Source organism: Anopheles coustani, chromosome 2, assembly GCF_943734705.1.
Source record: "Anopheles coustani chromosome 2, idAnoCousDA_361_x.2, whole genome shotgun sequence".
Taxonomy (NCBI): domain Eukaryota; kingdom Metazoa; phylum Arthropoda; class Insecta; order Diptera; family Culicidae; genus Anopheles; species Anopheles coustani.
Genome location: NC_071289.1, coordinates 47453714 through 47476802, shown reverse-complemented (window position 1 = coordinate 47476802; position 23089 = coordinate 47453714). Strand labels below are relative to the sequence as shown.

At 40.3% G+C, this 23089-nt stretch overlaps 1 protein-coding gene across 1 annotated transcript; it reads right to left on the bottom strand.

Annotated features, from left to right (window-relative positions):
• Nucleotides 1-825: 825 nt before the first annotated feature.
• Nucleotides 826-8133, bottom strand: LOC131262535 (zinc finger protein 234-like). Its single transcript, XM_058264569.1, has 3 exons — nucleotides 8126-8133; nucleotides 2194-2451; nucleotides 826-2041 (listed from the first exon to the last, which is right to left on the bottom strand). Exons 1-3 carry the CDS (start codon nucleotides 8131-8133, stop codon nucleotides 826-828), a joined length of 1482 nt encoding a protein of 493 aa, XP_058120552.1.
• Between the last annotated feature and the right edge of the window lie 14956 nt (nucleotides 8134-23089).

The following is a 23089-nucleotide window of genomic DNA, read 5'->3' as shown; positions in this document are numbered from 1 at the left end:
ATTATTTGAGATGAACGTAGTTGATGCTTTATTTGTTTAAATTGAATTTAGGAGTAGAAAAACCAAAAAAAAAAACATGTATTGAATCCTTAAGCATTCATTTTTATAAACAACTGGTTTCTGTTCAGCTTGATGTGTATCAATACACTTATCGTTTCAACCCCCTGTTAATCCCTTTGTTGTAATATAATTTGCATTATCTTGGTACGTAATGTTGCTAATAGTTTTATTATACACCATACCGGGTCCACTCCACTGGGAATCGCTGGGAACAAAAGCAAAAGGAAACCAGAAGATGATCCATTCCAAATCGCATCTTTTAATAACACCGTCTTGCGACGCAAGGATCTTTCAATTATTAAGTTTGAGAACCGACAAACTCAGAGGCAACCGCAGAAATGAACGGGAAATAGGTAATTATGTTTATTACTAAACTAACTGCTCCCGCTAGAGTCCCGCTTACCCTTATCCATGCTTGTATGGGGAAGGGACTGAATTCATGTGAGCTCATTAAGAGTCCCTCACGGCGACGGGAAGAAAGTATAAACTGGAACAAATCTTTTCCATTATGATTCAGGTTAGCTTCAGCGAAAAGGTTGAATAAGGCCGAACGAGGTTTGTGACGGTAATTAAAACACTGATCTTATCCTTTACGGAACCTCGGCATTTACTGCGAAACGACCGAAACGAACACATATATATGTATATATTTCAAACACACGGGAGATATCACAGAGTTATTCTTTATCGTACGGTAAATTTAGAGTGCTCCTAAAGCCGGCTCTCCTGCCTTTCCCCTATTGGAGATGGAATAGGCCGGTGGCCCTAGGTATGAGTTAGATTGAGAATACCACACATCCCGCACTGGAAGGGACAATCATCGGCCTCGTGGAGCTTGAAATGGGTACGCAGTTCTTTCTCCTCCTGGAATGATTTGCTGCAGATAACGCACTTGTACCGACACCTTGCTTCGCCGATCTCACCGCCGTTAGCGTGAGCTTCCCTCCGATGGGCCAACATCCTTTCGCTGCTTTCCAGGACGACGCCACAAATATTGCAAGTCAGACAGTCGCCATTCACCGTACCAGCTCCATGCATACCATCGGGGGCGGCAGTGACGACCCTGGCGGAACCGTGCGACTTACGGTGAAATGTCAGATGACTCAGTTTGGCGAACTGCTTCCCGCAAACCGTGCACGGATGCTGAGTTTCGTCCCGGTGGATTAGAATGTGCCTTTGGTAGGAATTTTTGTAGGCAAACGTGCGTCCGCACTGGGCACAGCTGTACTTTTTCTCCTTCGTGTGCGTCAGCAGGTGATCTTGGTAGTGCGACTTGAAGCGGAACGTCTTCGAGCAAGTCGGACACTGGTAGGCGTGATTGCCGGTGTGCAGCTTCTGGTGCGCCTTCAGATTGCACGACTGGGTGAAACATTTGCCGCAAACTTCGCACTTGAACGGCCGTAAGCCGGTGTGCACCTTTTCGTGCTTCTTGAAGGCGAACTTGGACTTGAACGCCTTGTGGCAAACCGCACACTCGTAGTCCCGCTGCTCTTTGTGCAGTTCCCGGTGCACGGTGAGTGCACTACCCTGGACGAAGGTTTTCCCACAGACACCGCAGTGGAAGGGTCGCTCACCGGTGTGAATCCGCAGGTGCTGCCGAAGGTTGGAGCGAAGTTTGAATGTTTTCTGGCATATCGCGCATTTGTTGCAGTGTTGACCCGGATGCTCCTTAGCTTGGTGCGCCCGGAGATGTTTCTTCATCGGGAACTGCTCGTCACAGATTTCACAGCAATAGACTTTCCTCCCCGCGTCCTTCCGGGCGCGACTGCTCACACTGCCGCTCTTCGGATCTGACGGTGAATGAGATTTTGCCGTGTTCGAAGGGACTTTCCTCTGGTCGTCACCAGAGTCTTCCGTGTTACTTAATCCAATCCCCTCGTCCAGGCTCGAGGAAGATTCTTCCAAAATAATGTCACTGCTAATTGCAGCATATTTGGACGGGTTAATGTTGTAGTCCAGCACTGACAGGTTTTCGTCCTTACTGGACCCACTTTCCGGGTATGCATCCACCAATGAGAGATTGCTGCGGATCTGGAAAAGAATCAAAGGGCGCCATTTACGTCTATGAGCAAAATCAAACAGTCCCTTTCATTCCATGTCCACACAAGTTCGGATGTCCGCCAACACTGAAACCAGGTGTTTTGTATGCTCATGCTTTCGCTCACCTGTTTTCTAACACTGTTCCGTGATAGCAAATCATCGTGTAGAATTGTGTCCACCAGCGTTCCTTCGACCTCCATCGGTTTGGAAACTGCGGTTGAGTGGGTATTGTTTGAACCCTCCGCCTCGAGCTGCTCCAAATCGCCCATCGAAACGGTCACATACTCCAGGGAGGAAAACTGGACAGCAGGTGTGTACTCAACCGAATGCGGTACGCATACAATAACGAGTCTGAGGATGAGAGAGAATGCCAAAAGTGTTCAATTGCGGATGGGATAGTTCTCCAAAAAAATAAGGTTTAACATCTGAGCGCGTTGTGAACACACAGGTAGCGAAAGCAGACAGGTATCGTCGTTATCTTAAAAGGGCTCAAATTGTAAGTTTTTTTCATGTTCGTAATACAAATGCCCTTAAAAAATTAATCAGATGTTGTTAAAAATGCCATCATCATGGTAAGAAATAAACCGAAAATATGTAAGTTGAAATAGATACGAAACATTCAACATGTACGAAATGTTTTCGATTGTTTGTTGGTCGAAAATGTCTAGCGTGTGAAAAATGATGCCCATAAGCTCGTACCGAACGAAGCAACATGTTTCTCGTACATCATATTGGTGGCACATATTGCATCCACCGCCGTTTATCCCATCCACGGGATAATTAACCCCAAGACTCACTCCTCCGAGCAATTTCGGATTTCGGAGCAGGAGCAGCCGATCGGGAGAAGCCGATAGCTCTACTTTCATTTCCCTCATTCGTTCCGGACGGGCCTTCGAAGACGGAGACATTTTTCATCTTTTGCACAGATGATTTATGGTCGCCAAGAGTGTCGTTTGTACGTTGCTCTACGAATGAGACATAATTTACTGCTGTCAATATGGCATTAGGCGCATTGTGACAGCGGCCAGTCACCGGACGTGAAGTCAGAATGTGTCTTGGGTGGAAGAAGAAAACAACAAAGCTGTCTCTGGCTCATAAGGGTGGAAGGCCGCCGTACTGCCAAACACTAGCCGAAGGGGTGCCGAGTGGGGGGGCAGCATAATTTGTTTTGTTCAAATACCGGCTACCAAATTCCAAAATTCTTTTCCTACCCAACAAAAGTGAAGGCTAGCAGTAGAACACCAAAGTAAAGAAAACAAAAACTAAATAAAAAAGGTCAGAACAAATTGTCTTTTTAACGTGCTAAAGTTGTCGTTCGGCCCTTTGCTCTTACGATGTCTAACATCTTGAGCGTGTAGTACAACGTTCCTCCTCCGCGTCTACCATTTCGCGATTAATTAATCGACCTTAAGAACGAATTGTCGAGGCCGGGGACGCAGTGTATACTCTAGCAGAAAAGAAAACGAATCGACCACGGCAAACGTTAAAAATTTACGCATTTTCATTAAAACACCGACCGGGAGGCGTGAGGCTGTAAAAATGTAAATTAGATTACCCAAGCTTAAGAACCATTCCCGAATGGAGGTAACATCGTTTCGCTGTCTGCATTTCGAATGGGGTGTACGCATTTCGACTGAGAGCGCTGGTACTGCACACTTTTATTGTATATTGGGAAAAAAATACCTTCGTGTTCAAAGGGAATTCGGTCGCGCGGTGTAATAATCGGCCTAATCCGATCGAGAAGTTCAAAAAAAGGTTATGCGAAGCCTTCCCCAATCCGAAAGGAGCCCTACACTGCACACCGGAATGCGTATAATGCATTCAAATTGGCATTACATTTCCACAGCCACCATGCCATGGCTGATTTTTCCGGAGAGAAAAAAAAAACTCCTTCACCGATGACAAGGCACGTGACCGAAATCAACTAGAAACAGCAGCATCAATTGGAAGCGTTGAACATCTATTACTTTGTCGAGGGTGCTCGATACAGCAAGAAGAAATGTGCGTAGGAAAAGTTTCCACATCCGAGGGTTATCAATCAGCAATACTTCGGGATGGATGTAATGTCGTTTGGTTTGAGCTGTATGTTCTACATTTATTGTTTCGAATGCCACACCTTGCCCCACCGAGCAGACAAACACCGCAACATCAACATTGACAAGGTTGCGCACACTGCGTACGTTTCGAGTACCATGCGGATGGGACGTAACGTTCGACAAGTTATTTGCAGCATATGCAAAATAAACTAATGTTTAGCTTAAGATTACGGTAATTTCTCACAACTTCGTACCCGAGTCGGAATCTGCTGCGTTTTTTTTTCAGGAAACACCTGCCAACAATGCCCAACTTCTAAACGACCCGAGTCCGTTAACAAACTTATCCCTACGTACTTCCGCGCGAGGGACGGAATAAAAAACGTATCCCAGCACGTTTACATGGCATAGAAAAGATTTTCCTCGCAGTCGTGTGATTTTTGTCTCTCTTTCCTTTCCACGCAAGGCAGCCTCTTGCAACAATCTAAATAACTTCTCGCGGAATGATCATGTTGAGTTTTTACTCTCCAACTTCTATTCGCGTTCTTCGCGAGTTCATTGGGCGGAATTGTCTTTCGCTGTGAAGATTAGTGGTCCTCAAAAGGAGTAAAAATGGAATTGTTTGGGGTTGTTTTTTGTTCATATCTCCACCCTTGAGAACTGATGCGAAGGGAGGGTGATTCATTCTTGCGAAGCGTTCACTACGTACTGTTACGTACCCGATTTGAGGATGCTCAAAGGGACTATTATTACCATACGTGTAATCGATTTAGAGCCATCGATTTGCATGTGCCCTAATGCTGGCGAATCAATTGGGCACCAGCAGTCTGGGCAAGATGCTTCCGTTCGGCCCGACTTACCACGCGACATATTTATGGTTGATTAGGATGCAAACAAGAGTCAATAACAGGTTGTGAACATTTCGCATTACCGATTTGGCAACCGTCGTCTTCGGTGGGTGACTTAAGTTGTGTTGTTTATTTTTATATTCTTTTTCAAACCAGATGCTATGTTGGAAACGACGTATTGAATTTACATATTTAGATAAAATGGGTTATTTGGTTCATAAAACTGATTAGCGTGTCTTACAGAATGAATGATGCATGAGATTAAAAATTGGAAAAGCCAAATAAATACCAGCAATTGTCTTTCAGTTACTTGCCAACTTAAAAAACTTGTACCTTAGTTTTACTTTAAAGTACTAAAATACATTGTTACAAATTCCTAGAAAACCTTAGAATTTAATTCATAGTCCACCCGAAAAGTTGCGCGAGAAACATTAGTCATAAAATTAGTAACCTGGAAAAAAATCGTGTGCAAAAAGCAAAAAGAACAAAATTTTGCAAAAAGAGCGTTGATCCAATCTATGAGCAATATGCCTTTTTCGGGCGATTCATTTGTATTTCATTGGATAAACTAGCAGATCAAATGCAGAGCCTCAAATCACCTGATCGTTCCAGCAGTTTGTGCTATTGCAGCGTTAGCGTGCAATGAATGACTTTATGACCCAAGGTGCCAGTAATTAGTTACCCATTTTTTCCACCATCCGAAATTGACAGATAATTCCAACACATTGCAGCGTCAACAATGGGGGGAATTTTTACGTGTGTTAAGCGCAACAAATGGCAGGACATGCTCCTAGAGCTGCCGGCAACTGGTGTTGCAAATGACTTTATGCGGGCGACATCGTGGGGTGGCTCCTTGTGCGCCGAACGCCCTACGTCAGGCAATCGGTTCGTAAGTAGTGTTTATTTGACACCGCGTGCTAGGCGCACTCGTTTAGACGCCATGCTCCACTGTCATAACGTAATTACGGGAGTGGTATTACACAAATTGAGCATTTATGAAAATGAGCTTCTTCTCTCCTGCCGTCATTTTCGGCGTACCCTATTAGGAGGGAAAGACATCGTTGATAGAACAGTGGCGCACAGCGAGATGCTGTGCAGGTTCCGAACGATGAATCGATTGTGTTTACGACGGCAGGTCAAAGATTTCGCTAATGCCCGTGGTTGATGTGGGGAAAAAAGTTTTGCAATTCCCAGACTAGGCACGTGCTTTACACCGACGACCTGTCAAAAGGACAAAGAAAGGAGGGGATATGCCTTGCTGGAGGAAATGGCGAGAACCATGCAGTCCAATCATTGCTGTATTATAAATAGTAGCCATTGGAGCGCCGAAAGAATATGTCCCAAACTAGCAATCAGCCATGGATTATTGAACATGGCAACTTTATACAACTGCTCATGGGAGTGGAAGAAAGAATAATGCTTTCACCCACCCTAGCGGTTTCTTATTAAAACTGTCATGTACAGAATTATTAGCATTTGAGCTGTGAGCATTCATCACAATTAGGTTAATACGGTCGAAGTAAAAGGGGATGTTCGACAATTATTCGGTAAGATGATCATGAAGCATGTGGTGTCGTTCTATTTTTATTAAATTACACTTTGCGGTTTCGCTGTAGAGCATAGTCAAACGTATGATGCTTCGAACTGTCGTTTTTTCGATTTTTTCAAAAAAAATGGCTAACTATTTTAGCTCGATTATGTTTAAAGCATTCGCTATTGTTACATGCTTCAGCTAAAATCAGCATACTTCAAGTGCTTTGCTACGACCATTTTACTAAAAGGATGTATTTCGAATGTTTTATAACGCATCCAGTACCTACCATATATTTGTTTTGAAATCAAACTATTCTCAACCTACAACCCTGCCTACAGAAAAAAATATTGTTTTAATCAATATCTAGTAGTTTCAACCTTCTGCAAAAAATGAAGTTCTCACGCGTGAGTTTTTTCTGTTACATGAATGTAGCAAAACAAATTTGTTAAAGAAACCAATGTACATCATTCTGGAAACTATAGAACAAAACAGCATTTATCATACTAGAGTCAAAATTTTTTAGATATGAATTTTATAAAATATCTAAAGACAAGAATAATTGTTCTTATTTTGTTGTAGTATCCTGAAAAACTGTTTCAGTTTCTATTCTAAAGGATCCGTACAGTTTTTTGGGGATCAACATTTGAACCGACTAGAAAAAGTATCAGGTTGTTGTTTGTAAAACATTGAAATTGATTACGGTAAAAAGTTAATGAGAATAATATTTCTATATATTTTTAAGCAAATGTTTCCAACGTGTTCTTAAGAGAATTTTTAAACCAACAAATCAGTTAAAAATGAAAACAGATTAATTCTGGGATAACGGAATATTGTGTATCATGTTTTGTCGTTGTGGCGTGGAGCGCAAAAAAATCACTCAAAACCAGGTATTTCGAAGAAGATCAGCACGTCAACGTTCCATCGATCCATTATGGTCCATTTCGATGATAAAGCGAAATTACTTCATGTCTCGTACTACATCGCGCGGAATTGCCGGGAGACACACGTAGAACGACGATACCGGCATGTGAATTCTACACACAAAAACATATACACCGATTACTTCTCGTTAACTGCCAGCAGGACGCTTTAATTTAATTCGTTATGTTTTGTAGTACTCGATTTTAAATTCCACCGTGGCGTAGGTTTTTGCAGTTCTTTTGTTTCATGCTGCTGGCTGACGGAATGCGATCCACTCAGTCGTCGCGAATGTATGTCCTCACTTTTTACCGAGCAAACAATCTGAAGAAAACCTGTTACTGCAATCGAAATATTGCAAAATGTCAAGATCGGAAATTGTTTGACCGTTTTCAACAGTCTTTGAAACGTTGAAAATCGAATGATTGCCAGTTTCTTGTGTGATCTTCGTATGACATTATACTATTGGTCTTCGTGATAACAATTATTTATAAATGTATGAGTATGTTTGCATCTTAAACATATTGATCAAACGAATGTAAGTGGTCGTTTGAAAGACGGAAAGCATATAATTTGAATTTTCCGACAAAATAATTAATTTTCACCACATTGTATTTCGTTGCGTTAATGGCAATGTAAGTAATTTAAGTTTTGCTTTGTTCGACTTTTCTGATAGTAAAAGGATTACTTACGAATTCATTTTAACTTGTTAACACTTTTCTTTTTGCAGCAATCAAAATAAATAAGCACTTATTTATGACTTTTTGAAAAGCTAGTTGTTTTTGTGCAACATATATTGATTTTATACATGTGTCGTAATGAATTTGTTTGAGCACAAACTAGATTGATTGGTGTAAGCCTTTATGACAGGTGCATTTCTATCTTTTCAATCACTGTAACATTTTTTTTTATCACAAAACACAGTTTGATTGTTTCACTTCTTCATTCTTCAATAGAGAATTTATGAATAGTTAGGTATGCTTTTCGATTCTAATATTCACATCCACGATCCTGAAGACCGTGCACACTTTAAACACATGCAGAGACCAAAACGTCTACCTGCAACGAGGTCGGGTGCCAGACTGATCTTCATTGGTTATGCAGCACATGCCGCCACCGAGTTTCCGTGCAACCTGAAGGAAGAATCATAAGGAACGGAAGCCGGCTTCGTTGCTAACGGGATACCACGGGGGACTGAAAGAGCACACCATGGATGGACAGTAAGGTGAAAAGAGATCGAATCAACGGAGGACGTGTCCAGCGAGAATCGGCAATAAGGCGCATGTGCGGCAATTCTTTTTGTCTTTTGCGGTGCAAATACGGTACCGACCGAGAAACAGGTTGAATGCAGTTTTTTTTCAAATTTAGCTCCGGACGGGAACACTCCGGATTGGAAGGAGCAAATTTCGAATGCATGTGCATTTTGCAGCCACTGTAGCAGAACTGCATTGTTTCTGGGAAACATGCTGCGAGTGCGCTACCGGCATATTCCCGCACTAAATGACCTTGGTTTACCGGTTCAATGACCTTCAAGATGTAATTCCATGCATTCGAAACGGTTAATACCGGTAATTCTTTTAGCCAATCAGCGTTCAACACAGGGGAAGGTGCCGTGGGTATTGGTCCTTAGGCCACACCCAATCAGAGCGCGTCATTTCGTTCAATATGTTGCTGGAAAATGTTGTGTTTAAAATGAGTTAAGTAAATATTTGAATGGTTTTAAACACATTTGAATGGACATTTTAAATTAAATAAAATTTCATTACTTGTTTTTTAGTTTCTACTGCGATTAAATTTTCGATAACTTTCGGCGCTTTGGGAAAGTAGGAAGCAGCTGCTTGGAGCCTCGAGCTTTCGAGGCTCGTACTTTTTGTCCCTCGTACTTTTTGTCCATTTTTTATTAAATATTAATGTTGGAACTATTTTTATTATTTTGCATGTAAAAGTTTTTTAATTTATCAAATGCATGTGAATCAGCTATGCGAATTAGTTGACACACCTTTCCTTAATATTGTTAGTTCTATGCCGGAGAAGTAAAATTTTATATGCTTACAAGAGTATTGTTTAGAAATCGTAGAAGCTTAGATAGGCGAGACGCATATGTCCACCATACAGCACAAGTAAGGCCAGCACTACTCATTGTTGTTCTGCAGATAGGATATTTGTTAAGTGTAGCTTTAATCTAGTGTTGATTTCCTATTCATGAAGCATATTCTATAGTTTTTGAGCGCTTATCAATTTCGTGTCGATATGTTAACCGACTTTTGTTTGGAATGAATTGCCGTTCTTTAACCTCTCCGTTCCAACGTCTGTTGACATTACGGGAGTTTCTCCGGTTGGAGTCTGAGTTTAGTTGTGGGTCACCTTTAATCACTTTTGAAGCTTAACGCACAATCAGACCCAATACCTTGCATTTGTTTTTTGCTATCAAAAACACACAAAAATCGTGAAAAATACTTTATATTTCTAAATTTGATTGTTGTGCAAGAGCGATAATTCAATGCTCAACATTGAAAACAGGTAAGTGTATAGCGCTTACTAGACTTTTATCCCTTTTGAACGTGGATAGTCAGTCCTCTCATACAGGGGAGGGTCCGGTCTCGTTTGGGATTCAAATTCAAACTTCAATTTTGGGAATTCAGGTGAGTGTCATACTTAATAATTTAGCACATTAAGTGTACTTTGTAACATGATATCAAATTCAAGCTTGTATTCTACTTTTTCAATTTATGGCGTGTTTAAAAGATGACCCATAGCTGAATATTTGGTGCTTATTTAATATAATTGCATCATATTGAATTGACAAAGTTAGAGGCCCGTGATCGCAACCAGGACCGTAACCGGACATATTCCCTTATGTGTAGTCAAATTACCACTGGGGAGTTTCCCATGGCTAGTGTAACGCGTGAACTATCTTATATCTTCCACGTCGTAAAAGTAGTGTAGTTTTCAACGAGAATGAAAAACAAAAGCAAGGAATAAAAGAAAAGTTTTTATTAATCTTTTCAATGATTGATTACCCTTGCAGTGGGCAAAGTTATGTTGTAATGAGTAAATAATAAATGAAAATAAATAGATAAATAAATAAGTAACTAATTAAGTAAATAAATAAACAAATAAATAAATATTAAGTAAATAAATAAATGAATTAATGAATAAATAAATGAATTAATTATAAATACCGTCTGTACACCGGCTACATGTTTTCTGTTGAATAGATTTTCTCTTGAATCTCGAATAAATTCTAACCGTTATTTTTACGAACTTTACCTCGTTCGAAAGATACATTCAAACAAGCTTGGCTCGGGGAAATTAATCTTCTTTTATCTTGATTTAACGCTCTGCCCGAACCTGGGATTATCACACCATCCGGCGGGATGAAGCCAACAAGACTCAGTTCCAGAACGGAAAAGAAACCTAACACTTTGCAGGTAGCAAAGTCGGTAACGGAAAGCAAATGAATTCGTCGTATAATTTAATAATAAAAGTGCAGCGCCACTGTGGACAAGCACCATCTCTTATCAGCAGTCTCACGATCAACCAGTGCCCACACTCAGCGCTGTTGTTCTTTCTTTATTTTTCAATTTATCCCAAGTCCCTCGCTCATAATTTGTTGCCCACTAGTCCACCGTCAAGCAAAAGAAATACACTTTGGGCCGGTGCTGTTTACCAGTGAAATCATAAAAATGTCACAAATATGAAGAAACGGTAAGGACTCGGTGAGACTGACAGGCTTGTTGCTGAAGAAACTGGCGCGGTGGTGCTGGCCAATAATTCACCGTCTTGATATGTTCCTCTATTTTTGGTCCCTTTGTTTTAATCGTTGATTCTTATGTTTTTTGTGTTATGTTTTTATCTTTACATGAGAGTGGAAGTATCGTGGCAACTAGAGATGCATCATAATCTGAGTCATGTTATTCTCGGATCATCAAACATCATGTTCCATGGACTGAAATTGTACGAACATTATAAAACAACATTTAGGTAAGTTGACAAACCTATAAGGACAAAAATCAGCTAAAGTGAGTTTGAAAGAAGGGGGCGCGAAGGCCGAGTTGAATCTTAACCCCAACTGAGGTCGGACGCTCCACTGTATGAGAGTACTGACTATCAACGTACACAAAGGGAAATAGTCCCGTAAGCCCTAAGAAGAAGAAAAAGAGTTGCACTGTATAACATAATTAAATTTGAACATTTTAAAATAGTTTAATTCTATTAGATGACGCTTAATAGAAAATTGAGTTTATTTAAAATCTTATGTTAGTAATAGTGATTCAGTTATAGTTTAAAACCAGCCCTGACCGGTTTGAAATGTGGTTAAAATTCACTCTGTTTAAAATAAGATTAAATTGTCTGCCCAACGCATGTACATAACAAATTTAATTAACTTGTTTCGCACAAATGAATCAACCCCGGTGAATCTCGTTTCGATCAACAGGCACACTCATACACGTTTGCCGCTTATGCTTCCCAGCTCTTTTGGGTGGTGGGTCGGCATCCTTTATCTTTCTCAACATACAAAACAAGAGGCGAAACGACTGCAACCTCTAGGGTCGGCTAACCAGAAACAGGCTGGAAGAAAACAAATAAAATACGAAGGGTGTGAGAAGTGAAGTTGCGCATTTTCCACGCGTAACAGTCGAAGCCCTTCACTGCGAGAATTGAAGGAAGTTGGAGAGTTTCTCCCAGAAACGAATGGTATAATTGCCGTACATTTACAGATGATTAATTAACAGAGTTTTTGCATAAATAAAAGTATCACTATCTGATTAGAGGGATTGGAACTCGGCAGAGTATGAAGTAACTCGAGGTGAATGATTAACTATAGACTGTAAGACAATTATGCTCCCGTTTTGAAGATAGATTTGACCGGCTTACTAATTTCGGGCTAATCGAATCACATTAATTCTATGAATAAAGAAAGACATTTAAAGAGCAGGGAAAAGCTATCAACTACAGCATGCCGAGGGATGCACAGTTTAGTATTATGGTACTCTCATAATAAAAAAAGGTAGCAAACGTAAATAAATTTCGCAATTATTCGAAACGTTTGCTTCTAACTGGTTTATCCCAAAACGTTTGGGAACCTTTTCCGCAACGATTCCAATCGTTGATTCTATTCCTATACATCATACATAAACATTTATGGTTTATTTTATTTACCTCGGGGGTTTACCACAGCATTTATTAATCCCTCAGCAAGCGCCGACCCGTTGGATGACCGTTGACCAACTCCCTCGAGAATTTTCCTTCGGTGAGCAGACCGAGATCAGAAAACATTGACCGGGGCAACGATAAAAGTCGTCTTAGATACCAGAGTGGTGCGGTTGGATGGTGTGCTCGAATTAGAGTATGGTCAATTTAAGCTATTTGCTTACCGCTTCCTTCGGCAAGGTGACTTCCTGGGTACTCCACATCCTTTCTACGGAGAGATTCTACGATTTTATTGTTATGGCCTTTATCTGACGAAGGACAAATAATAGTCTATTACCGTCAAGCGCTGTTTTTGTTAAGTGTGTTATCTTTCTTATAGTTTTCTTTATTTCATGTATCTTTACTTTTTAAGCGATTATCTTTCTTACAGTTTTCTTCATATCATGTAATTTTATTTTTCTAAGTTAAATTATTTTTCTCCCATTTCCGTGATAGACCAAATAACGAAAGTTTTATTGAATAATAAATTATGTCTGTTTGAATAAACAGATATACAATTCTGGGAGTTCTCCTTCTTATTAAAGGTTTAAAGGTTACTGATTCACTAGTTTATCATTGTCTTAGGTTGACAGTACGGATGACAAAAATATGTAAATTTCTGTTTATCTAGTAGAGTCATTTTTCATACCTAAGTTTTCTCATGGCTAGGATGTGAATTATAAGTACAGCATAAGAGTTGGAATCCTGCTGTTTGTGAGCTTATACTTTTTGGCTAGAGTTTCATCATGTCAACTGAACTGTATTTTTCAATTACCCATACTAACCATTTCATAGATTTGTTCGAAGAGTTGGAACTTTATGATGTCCCACATTTTATATGGAGTTGTTTTTACCGTGTGAAAAAAGTTTGCAATATGTTCATAACTACTGAAGTTAACTTCTCTATTCTGAACTAGAAAAATGAAGTTTTCAAAATATACTTTTCAACAATTTTCTTTACAATACGTGCATTTACAATACGTGATCGTAACATGAAAAAGCATTGCAGGCAACTTTTGCTCAATAATGCTAAAAAAAAAATGCAAACTAGGCATAAGGTTTGGGATGAATTTGAATTAAACATAACCTAATCAATATAAAGTAGTCACTGCTGAGAAACATGATAACAGCATTAAGATTGTGTGGTACAACCACAACATGCCACGCGTCGTCATACATCGCTGCGCGATAAGTGTAAATTGGGAAACAAACCGCCTTGCTTAAGAACGAAAACGAAAATCAATGTAAATGTATTCATAAATCTTGAAAATTTCGTAAGAGAATCTTACACCGTCTTGGAATAAGAACTTACCCTTGGGTGACGCGTGTAATTTGCATATTCATCGAGTGGTAGAGTATTTTTGGCTTGGAGAAGATGCTCTTTTATCCAATCACCCTGGGCGCATGAACGGTGTCAATCGGTGCCAATAATGACAAACATTGGCACAGAGGTTAAACACGAAGGCAAGAGAGGCAAGCGACAGTTTTCTATGAATTTATATAATCTTATTAAAACAATCCATTCTCTGTGGACGGCGAAGTCATCTCAGAGCATTGAATCGATAGGTGAGTAACGCGATAGTAATAATAATAAAGCAAGCAAAAGCTGAATGATTGTTTTGTTTTGAAATTTGTCTCGGAAATTGTTAATCCTGAAGAAAAAAAGGTAGGAAAATTATACACAGCAATAGTGTGTTTCGGATATATTTTAATGGATTAAACCTCAAACAGAAAGCAAAGTGGATTTTCCTCATAAAGAAACCATTTATTGAGCCCTAAATAACCAATAAAATACGTTGGTCTAAATATTGTGTGTCTAATAATGACAAGATTTACTCCTCCTTCGTTTACGTGTTATAATTTAACGTATATACAGTCAGACAAGAAGTTATCCGTACAGTCATCAATTTCAACTTTAAGCCTAGTTATATTAGAAAATACGTGACCTATATAAAGATAAAGGTAAAGAGGAGATAAACTACTATTCTATACTATTGGTGATTAACATTTCGAGAAAGTTAGTTGCAAGTCACTTTGGTTTCAAAAAATCCTCAAGAAGGTTTAAAATCGATAATAAAAAAGTATCCGTACATGATGAGTTTAGAAAGATGCTGGAAATTTGACCCGATTTCCATCCATAGCTCTAAAGAGGTTTACTAATATCAAGTTTATGACCTGTTGATGGTAAATCTAGGGATCTTTCGACAAATGCTGTTAAGGAATCGATTCCGGAGGCTATGGGAGTATCGTCAACATTTGTATGGTCTGATAAATAGGTCATTCTTGGACCATACATGGCCTATTCTTGGGATTGTTATTTGACTCAGTGAAAATATTATTGAACATCTAAAATTTTACCTAGGCACGACTTAATAATGTAGAAAAGCAGTAATAATATGGTTCAAGTTTCCAGTTCGAATAATGACCTTCGAACACCTTAACACAAATTTTCAACTACTGTGTTTTATAGTTGGAACAACGATGCTCGTATTGCTGGATGAGTTCGACATTTACTGCGAGTATGCAAGCGCAGTGTGGAGTCCGAATGAGGTTACCTGGATTGCTAGGATTGAAAGGGTGCAAAAACTTTTCACTCGTATTGCGGCTCGCCGCTTTTTAGGGAATTCTGACATTCCTCTTCCGCCTTATGAGGTAAGGTGTCAAATTCTGGGTCTGCCCTCGCTGGAAACCAGGCGGGCCCATACCCAGGCTTTGTTGATTGCTGGCCTTCTATTGGGTACTACCGATGCGCCTTCCTTACTATAACAAATTCCCTTCTATGTCCCTTCCCGATCCTTAAGAACCCGTCCCCCACTGGCTCTCCCCAACCGTCGTACTCGCTATGGTGGTGCAGATCCCTTGCTTGAGTGTCTGCGACAGTTATTCCTGCATTTAGTTATTACTGCTCCAAGATATTCGACATGCAAGAGGAGAAGCGAAAACTAATAGTGAACAACTATCTGCAGAATCCATCAGTGTCATCTCGGGAGCTGGCAGAACGGTTAAGTTTGCTAAATCTATCGTTGCGTGAGTGATTAAAAAGTACATGAAAACACAAATGAGTACCCGTAAGGTGTAAACTAAGCGATGGAGTGGAACCGTGAATCGTCAATTGCGATTGAGAGTCATTCGGAAATTCAAAGCTAACCCAAATATCTTGGACTATAATTTGGCCAAAAATCTTAACGCCGACCGCTTTTCTGAATGGCGAATCCGACTCCAAGCAGGGTTTCAGTGTTTTTGAGTTAGTAAACATCCAAATTGAAACTTAAAACAAAAAACAATGGTCAAAAACCGGGCTGACGAAGCCGTATGGTTGCATTTTGATGGACCATAGAACCTACATAAAAGCCGATTTTATACAAATTCCGAGCATTAAATTGTATAAGGCTTATGCTCGTGGCAACGTCTCCAAGAGGTTCAAACTTTTTTTCGCCGATAAATTCGCTAAAAAATATGATTTGGCAAGGATTCTGCACATGTGGCAAAAAGACCACCGTGTTTGTGACAAATAAGAACATGAATTCGGACTTGTATAACAAGGAGTGCATTAAGAAACAAATTTTGCCATTTGTTAGGTCTCATTTTTTTTTTTTTTTTGGACGAGGTTTCACATTGGCGTGGCCCCGTGAGACCACAACCAACATTACTCCCTCCTCTTGCCTTTCGCCTTCCGTCACGCTATGCACCTACACGGTAGAAGCAATGACGGAAGAGGCATCTGTCCTTAGGTTAAAATATCACTTTACGGACTCTGTGGCACGCAACTAACTCCTGAAGGGTGAAAGCGCGTGTTGCTAAAGGGCTAACTGGTACCCCCTGCCTATCAGGGTCATGTTTCCCACGCCTAAAGCAACGGACTCGGTGCAGTGCAACTTAAGCGGCTCAGAAGATCGATCCGACAGCTGACTTATCTGACACCAATACCTCCTAAAATACTTCTTGTGGACTTGCACATTGGTTCTGACACCACTCGGATTCGACGGCCCGCAAAACTAAGCTCCTGCCTAGTCTACGTGCCGGTCTTCCAGTATCTGACACCTCAGATGTTGATTGCTGGCCCGCAAAACCGACCTCCTGCTCGGTCTACGTGCCGTCCACTGTGGCCTGTTTGGTAAGTACAAGGCCCTGAACACGACCGGTGTCCAAGAGGATGATCAGCGATGGCTTGGTACCGCAATTGGCAGGTGACCCCACATCACCCCCGGTGCATCCCTCCCCAAAGCATCACAAACCTCAAGTAACCGGTCTGTTCCCTTCACCGTGTTGAGACCAGCCGCAAAATCACGCTACTGCGCAATCTACGTCTGGTCCCAATCCTGGGGTCGTCCGACGTTTGATTTGACTCAGTCATGGACGACTCAGACACCATGGTGCTGCAATCCTCACCGCCCTACGCCGACCAATCCTTTATCGCCTCAAAGTCGGACTTGCCCTCGTCCGCTTGGCCTGACTGCTGTTCTACCAGGCCCTTGACAGTATAGGTTTCTGGATTGACATGACCATTATCGCATAGTTATCACCGGTGTCGGCATCACCGGTGGATCCCTTACCGACCAAAGTCAAGTCGCCCCATAGCTCGCCCTGCCCTCCTCAAACACTTAAGCTTAGTGACTTAAGCTGCTGTGCGCCAGTTGATGGGCGGTATCAACAGAAAAGTGCAAGAATTTCTTGGTAAAACCGAAGTATAATTTTTGTAATATTTTATAAAAATATATTATATCAAAACCTATGATTCATTCGAACAAAGTTTATCAATTGGACTAATGGTATAAAAAATACACGCAATACAAAGTGCCCCATTGCTAAATGAACCAAGCCTAGAGGCAAGCAATGAGTTATATGAATAAACATAAACATAAACATTTGGTCTCTATTGTTATTCGTTTTTTGGGCCAAAATTGCTTATTTTTGTCTCAACAGTATAAAACACTGTGCCAACTCGTCAAAGGCATCACAAAACAGTAATTTGCACATCCCCAGTCTTCCTTCTGCTTCCTCAGAAATGAAAAGTTTACAAAGTCAATTATGCTATGTGTGATGGATGGTTGAGGTGGTGGACTTGCTGCGTCGCGGACTTTAAATGTTTAAAACTTTATTGCGCATATGAGTCGGGAGCAGACTCTGCTGACCGGACAGCATGGAAACACTTAAGGTGTTTTTCCAAGTACACGGTACGGAACGTTGGGAAGCGTCGGGCCTTACCTCGGGTAGGGGGACTTCGACGTTCCGGGAGAAATCAATAAATAGACACAAGGTTTAATTTATCATTATCTACGATGAACTGGCTCCTTTGTCAAACTATCGGTTCTTAATTTATACCAACTTTTGAAACGATTTTAAACGGTTTTAAGGAAAGTGTTTGTGACGGTTGTCGAAATAGTTTACTCGGCTAGATGATGTCAACCTGTGTTACAATTAGTCAAAATGGTAAAGGGTGGCTTTCCGGTGCGGGCTAGTACATAGCCTACGCTGCGCTTTGAGTGCGTTTACTTCTTGCTTACCAACTAGCTTGTAGGTAAACTCTTCGTATGCTGACCAATTGGTTTGCGCCTATTATTTATGCAATATTTGTATAGGTGAAGTAATTCTATCACAAATGTAATTGTTATAACCCCGCCACAGCCGAGCGGTAGCGCCGGTTAGAAAATCGGCCCATGAGCGCCGGGGCTCACCACCTCGACGGCGTGGGTTCGAATCCCAACCGAGACCGGACCCTCCCCTGTACGAGAGGACTGACTATCCACGTAAAACATGACCAAAAGGTCGTTACGCCAAAAAGAAGAAGAATTGTTATGACCTTCTCAGAATTTCAATCCAAATCATTCATTGTATTCTGGTTAATTCGACAAATTATAAGTTCCTGCAAGTATATCCTGCAAGTATAGGTATATAAAGGGTGTCCCAGAAAGTATAAGCACGATTTCAAAATTAGGTAAAAAATAAAACCTGTTCCAGAAACTGAATTTTTGTTTCATAAATTGTGTTTGGGTTCTGTTCTGGACTATTTGCGAAAGATAAAAATTTTAAAAATTTAATCGTATTCTAATGACCGCACTTTTGATCTGTCGCCTCCGATATGGCTCAGCACATACTTGTCGTGAACGGTTTTCGACACTTTTGAACGGTTTTACACTTTTTTTGAAAACTGTTGATGTTTTCTGTAGCTTTAACATGTTTTCTCAAGTGTGCCTTCGTTAGCGCCCAAAATATCTCAATTGGTCTGGTCTTGGTCGACTCTTCGTCGAACTGATGCATGAGGGTTGACCACACAGCAGCTTGTCGTACAGTTTCGGGGCCCGATGTTTAATGCATGCAGCCTAATTTGCAGTCCGTTTCGATTTCTTTTGGATTTTGTACGATTTTAAATTCAATCTTGCCTTGTCTCATTGGACGTTACTTTTTAACGTACCCATTTGTTGAGCCACATCGCGAATGGAACTTTCCTATTTTTGCTTGATTGCTTTTGCTCTTTCCCGGTTCAACTGTTGGTCGATAGGACCAGGTTTTTGACCACTTTTCGGCGTATCCTCGAAGTTGGACTCCTCCCGAAACTTTTGGATGGCGGTTCGTACGGCTCCGATACTCACACCTACCGATTTCGCCAATTTCCTTAGCGAAATGTAAGGAGTCGAACACCATTTGTGCAGAACGCTTTTGCGCTTTTTGACGGAAATGCCTCGCATTTTAACAGAAACGGTTGAAAAAATAGTTTGGATGCACTTTCTAGTAGGTTTGAATGTAAACAATCAAACACCCGAAGAATCAACTGTTTGGCGTCATCCGTTTTCCAGAAACGTAATTTAGAAATCGTGCTTATACTTTCTGGGACACCCTTTAGTCAAGTTCATAAGTAGCATAAAATTTGCAACAGGATTCATCAACTTGCCAAGTTAATTTCCCTTTACATCACATGGAAAAGATAGTTCTCTAAAGGTTGCAGTTCTATGCGTAGTTTCACCGGCCATTTCACGTTAAATGATAATATAAAATTGTTGCGACCATACTTTTAGACCCTTAATAACTCGAAACAATTGCTACTTAGGATCTCACCAAACCGGAATTTTTCGACAAGAAAGTCGGGTGCACGAATACTTTTTTGCCATCGATTTTGAGGCTTTTTATGGGTTGCAAAATTTCAAAAATATTTTACTTGTAGGTAACTTTTTCGAAATGTTAAGTACTCATGGAATAGAATAGAAGTTTACAAGACAATAGAATTGTTATTCTTGGGCACGTATTCGCTGAGATAACTAGGATTAAACTTAAAATTGGTGACTGTACGGATACTTTATTGTCTGACTGTCGAATGCAAATGTATATTATTTTAAGCCATAAATCTATAAGAGGTAGTTTCATTTGATGTTTGTGATATTTTGGAAGAACCACATCCAGTCTGCGACTTTCGATGTAATGTTAAAACCTCCCGGTCTCTTAGGTTATGTAGAGTGAATTTACTGGTGTATAAAATGCTGCTGTTGAAAATATTATCCTTTTATATTTACTTATGAATACATCATAAACACTTAGACTGACAGTCTAATTTCTTATTATATTTATGGGCATTATACTTACTTTTTCGTGCTATTTTCTGCTGATGACTTCAATGCATTTTTTGTCGCTAGTAGCTAAAGGACAAACACATATTTTCATAACCCGTTGACTGGGCTCAATATGGTAAACCTTCTTTAATCGGAAAATTTGAACCCATGAAATAAAACAGTATGATTTCTTTTGTCGGCATCCTTATACGACATCTACAACCATATGCTAGTATGAGTTACTTTCCATTTCTTAATAATCCTACGCCTTCAGTAAGTAGAAACAAGCTAAGATAAGGATCAGTTTACGAGGGGTTCTATATTAAGAATATTAAATGGTGGATTAAAGTCATAAATTCTTTCAAGTATGTGACACAAAGCCGATTAAGGGAGTGCAAATTGAGGCATTTTGATTCAACCCGATTGTCCGGAGAGTTCAAATGTGATGAAAGTTTTTTTGTCGGTCGAGACAAGAATGTTTTACAGCGTTCTTTAAGTCTGATTTATGTGAACAAAGGTTTGCACTATAACAAGATCAAAAATTGAATGGAAGTAGAATACAGAGAGATGGGGTAATATTGGTAAAAGTGGACTTGGACTCTCTCTATTCGTCAACTTGAAAAAACCTCAGTCCAGTAGATTTTTCCCATTTTAGTAGATCGCAATGAAACGATTAATGGTAGAAATAATTGCTTTTCCACAAAAAACTGCGATTTTAAATAAAACTCAAATAAATTGTTTATCTGCGAATAGGTTAATTGATGACATAATTACAATCCAAACGTCTCATTTATTGCAAAACTTAGTATTGATGATTTTAACTGTAGGTACAGTTAAAGCGGCTAGCATTCAAAAATGTTGGCTTATCGTTTATTCTTCTTCTTCTTCTTGGCGTAACGACCTTGTTGGTTATGCCTGCCCGTAAGGGCTTACGAGACTTGTTTCCCTGTTGTATGTGGATAGTCAGTCCTCTCGTACAGGGGAGGGTCCGGTCTCGGTTGGGATTCGAACCCACGCCGTCGAGGTGGTGAGCCCCGACGCTCATGGGCCGATTTTCTAACCGGCGCTACCGCTCGGCATTTACTAAATATTTTAATTTTTATATCTTGTTTGATGCACGCATTATATCTTGTTTGATGCATATACATGGATGCACCTTTTTTATATTGTTTCTACTATTGTTAAAACATTTGTATTGATGTTGAAATTTATTATTCACTTAGATTCTGTTCCGACAGTATTAAAGAGACAATTTCTGACAAAGTCCTGGACGAACTATGAAAAATGTCGCTCTTTAGGTTCGTCTTAACAATCATTGTATCAAATTGCATTTATCTGGGAGCACCTACTGTATTGTACATTGAAAAAAGAAACACGTTCCTTCCCACATCGGTCCACTTTCCGACCGAATTCTTTAGGGTTGAAACTCGTCCACGCACTGGTGCTTTCTCGCCATTGCGTTCTCTTCCATTCCTGCTACGAGAAACAATTCCCGGAAGGGTCAGCATGTCCCGGGTGTTGCTAATATTTAAGCAGTCCCCTCTGGCATTCATGATGAGCAAGCGGGGCGATGCTCCATATCTTAATTTTGACATTGTACCGAAATGTGCCCACTACTAAGTTAAAGGCGATAAAACGCATAGAGCAAAATTGTGCAGAATACAAATGTTATTTCAATTGTATTGATTTGACGAAAATTGTTCCGAATTGGACAAGTGCCGCTCGGGTCGTGTCAATATAAGTGAAATAAATAATTCATTAGACCGATAATCCTGCCGACTTGATCTGACCCCGCTCTGAGCCCAGCCAGTACCATTCGGTTTAAATGGGTTCGGTTAAGGGTTTTTGGGGTAAACTATCTTCATTTGGGCTACCCCAGTTTGCATTTCTGTGCTGGAGGGACGAATAACTCCGCTGCATAGATAACAGCTTCCGGTTTGCTGTTGATTGCTGATCGAATTGTTTTCGTTGCGTTTGCTGGCAAGGGCGAGGACCTGGACAGCTGTCGTAGTTTTGTGACTAAACAATGAACTTCAGCACGTCAGAATGCTGCGAAGGCTCGACTACCTTCAGCCGGACATCATAGCTGCTTGATGGTCGAGCAATCTAAACCCTCACGATTCGAAGACCGCGAGAAAAGAACAAACCAATTCTGAATTAGCTCTTGTTTTTCAGCAGATCATTACAGATAAATTTGGAAAACCACCTACAAGGCAATCAAACCATATCTGAACCAACGACATGTAGGATACTAAACTCTGACAAACACACAGGATTTATAGGTTGAAATGATAACAGAAAGAACCTGACGTTTGTAATTTTTTTAATCCTACGAGTTTCAAAATTTGAATAGAAGTACGCGCCACAGTAAGTTGATCTATCCATTTTGAAAGGATTAGGTCAATTAAACCTCATAATCCCAACCGGTGCCCATCTAACCAGATTCAAATTTATGCAAATTGGTATCTAACCCTGCTTGTTTTCCTAGCTGGAAAAATTAACATCACACTGGCTTAAGTATACACATCGTTGTTCGGTATCCTGTTAAATTAATTATTGGTTTACAATATTGGTACGCATTGTGAACAAGGTGTTTCAACAAATGGTAAAACAATTTGAGTTGCCACTCTCATGTTAATTACAACCCCAAATATCGAAGCAACAGGCCGAACCGGCTGCTAAACAGAAAACATTCGTAAAGTCCCCCTCAAATAGGTACGAAATCATTGCAAATCATTGTGCCCTGGCCCTTTTGGAAAGTCAGATTTACAGCGGCACCCCTTCATACATGTGGTGGATTTAAAAAGTTGAAAGGGGAAGATGAGAAAGTGTTGGAAAAATAGAAAAAAAAAATCCTACATAATTCAACACCATAGTAAACCGTCTTCCAATGCAGGAATCAAACGCGAGGCTAATATTGAC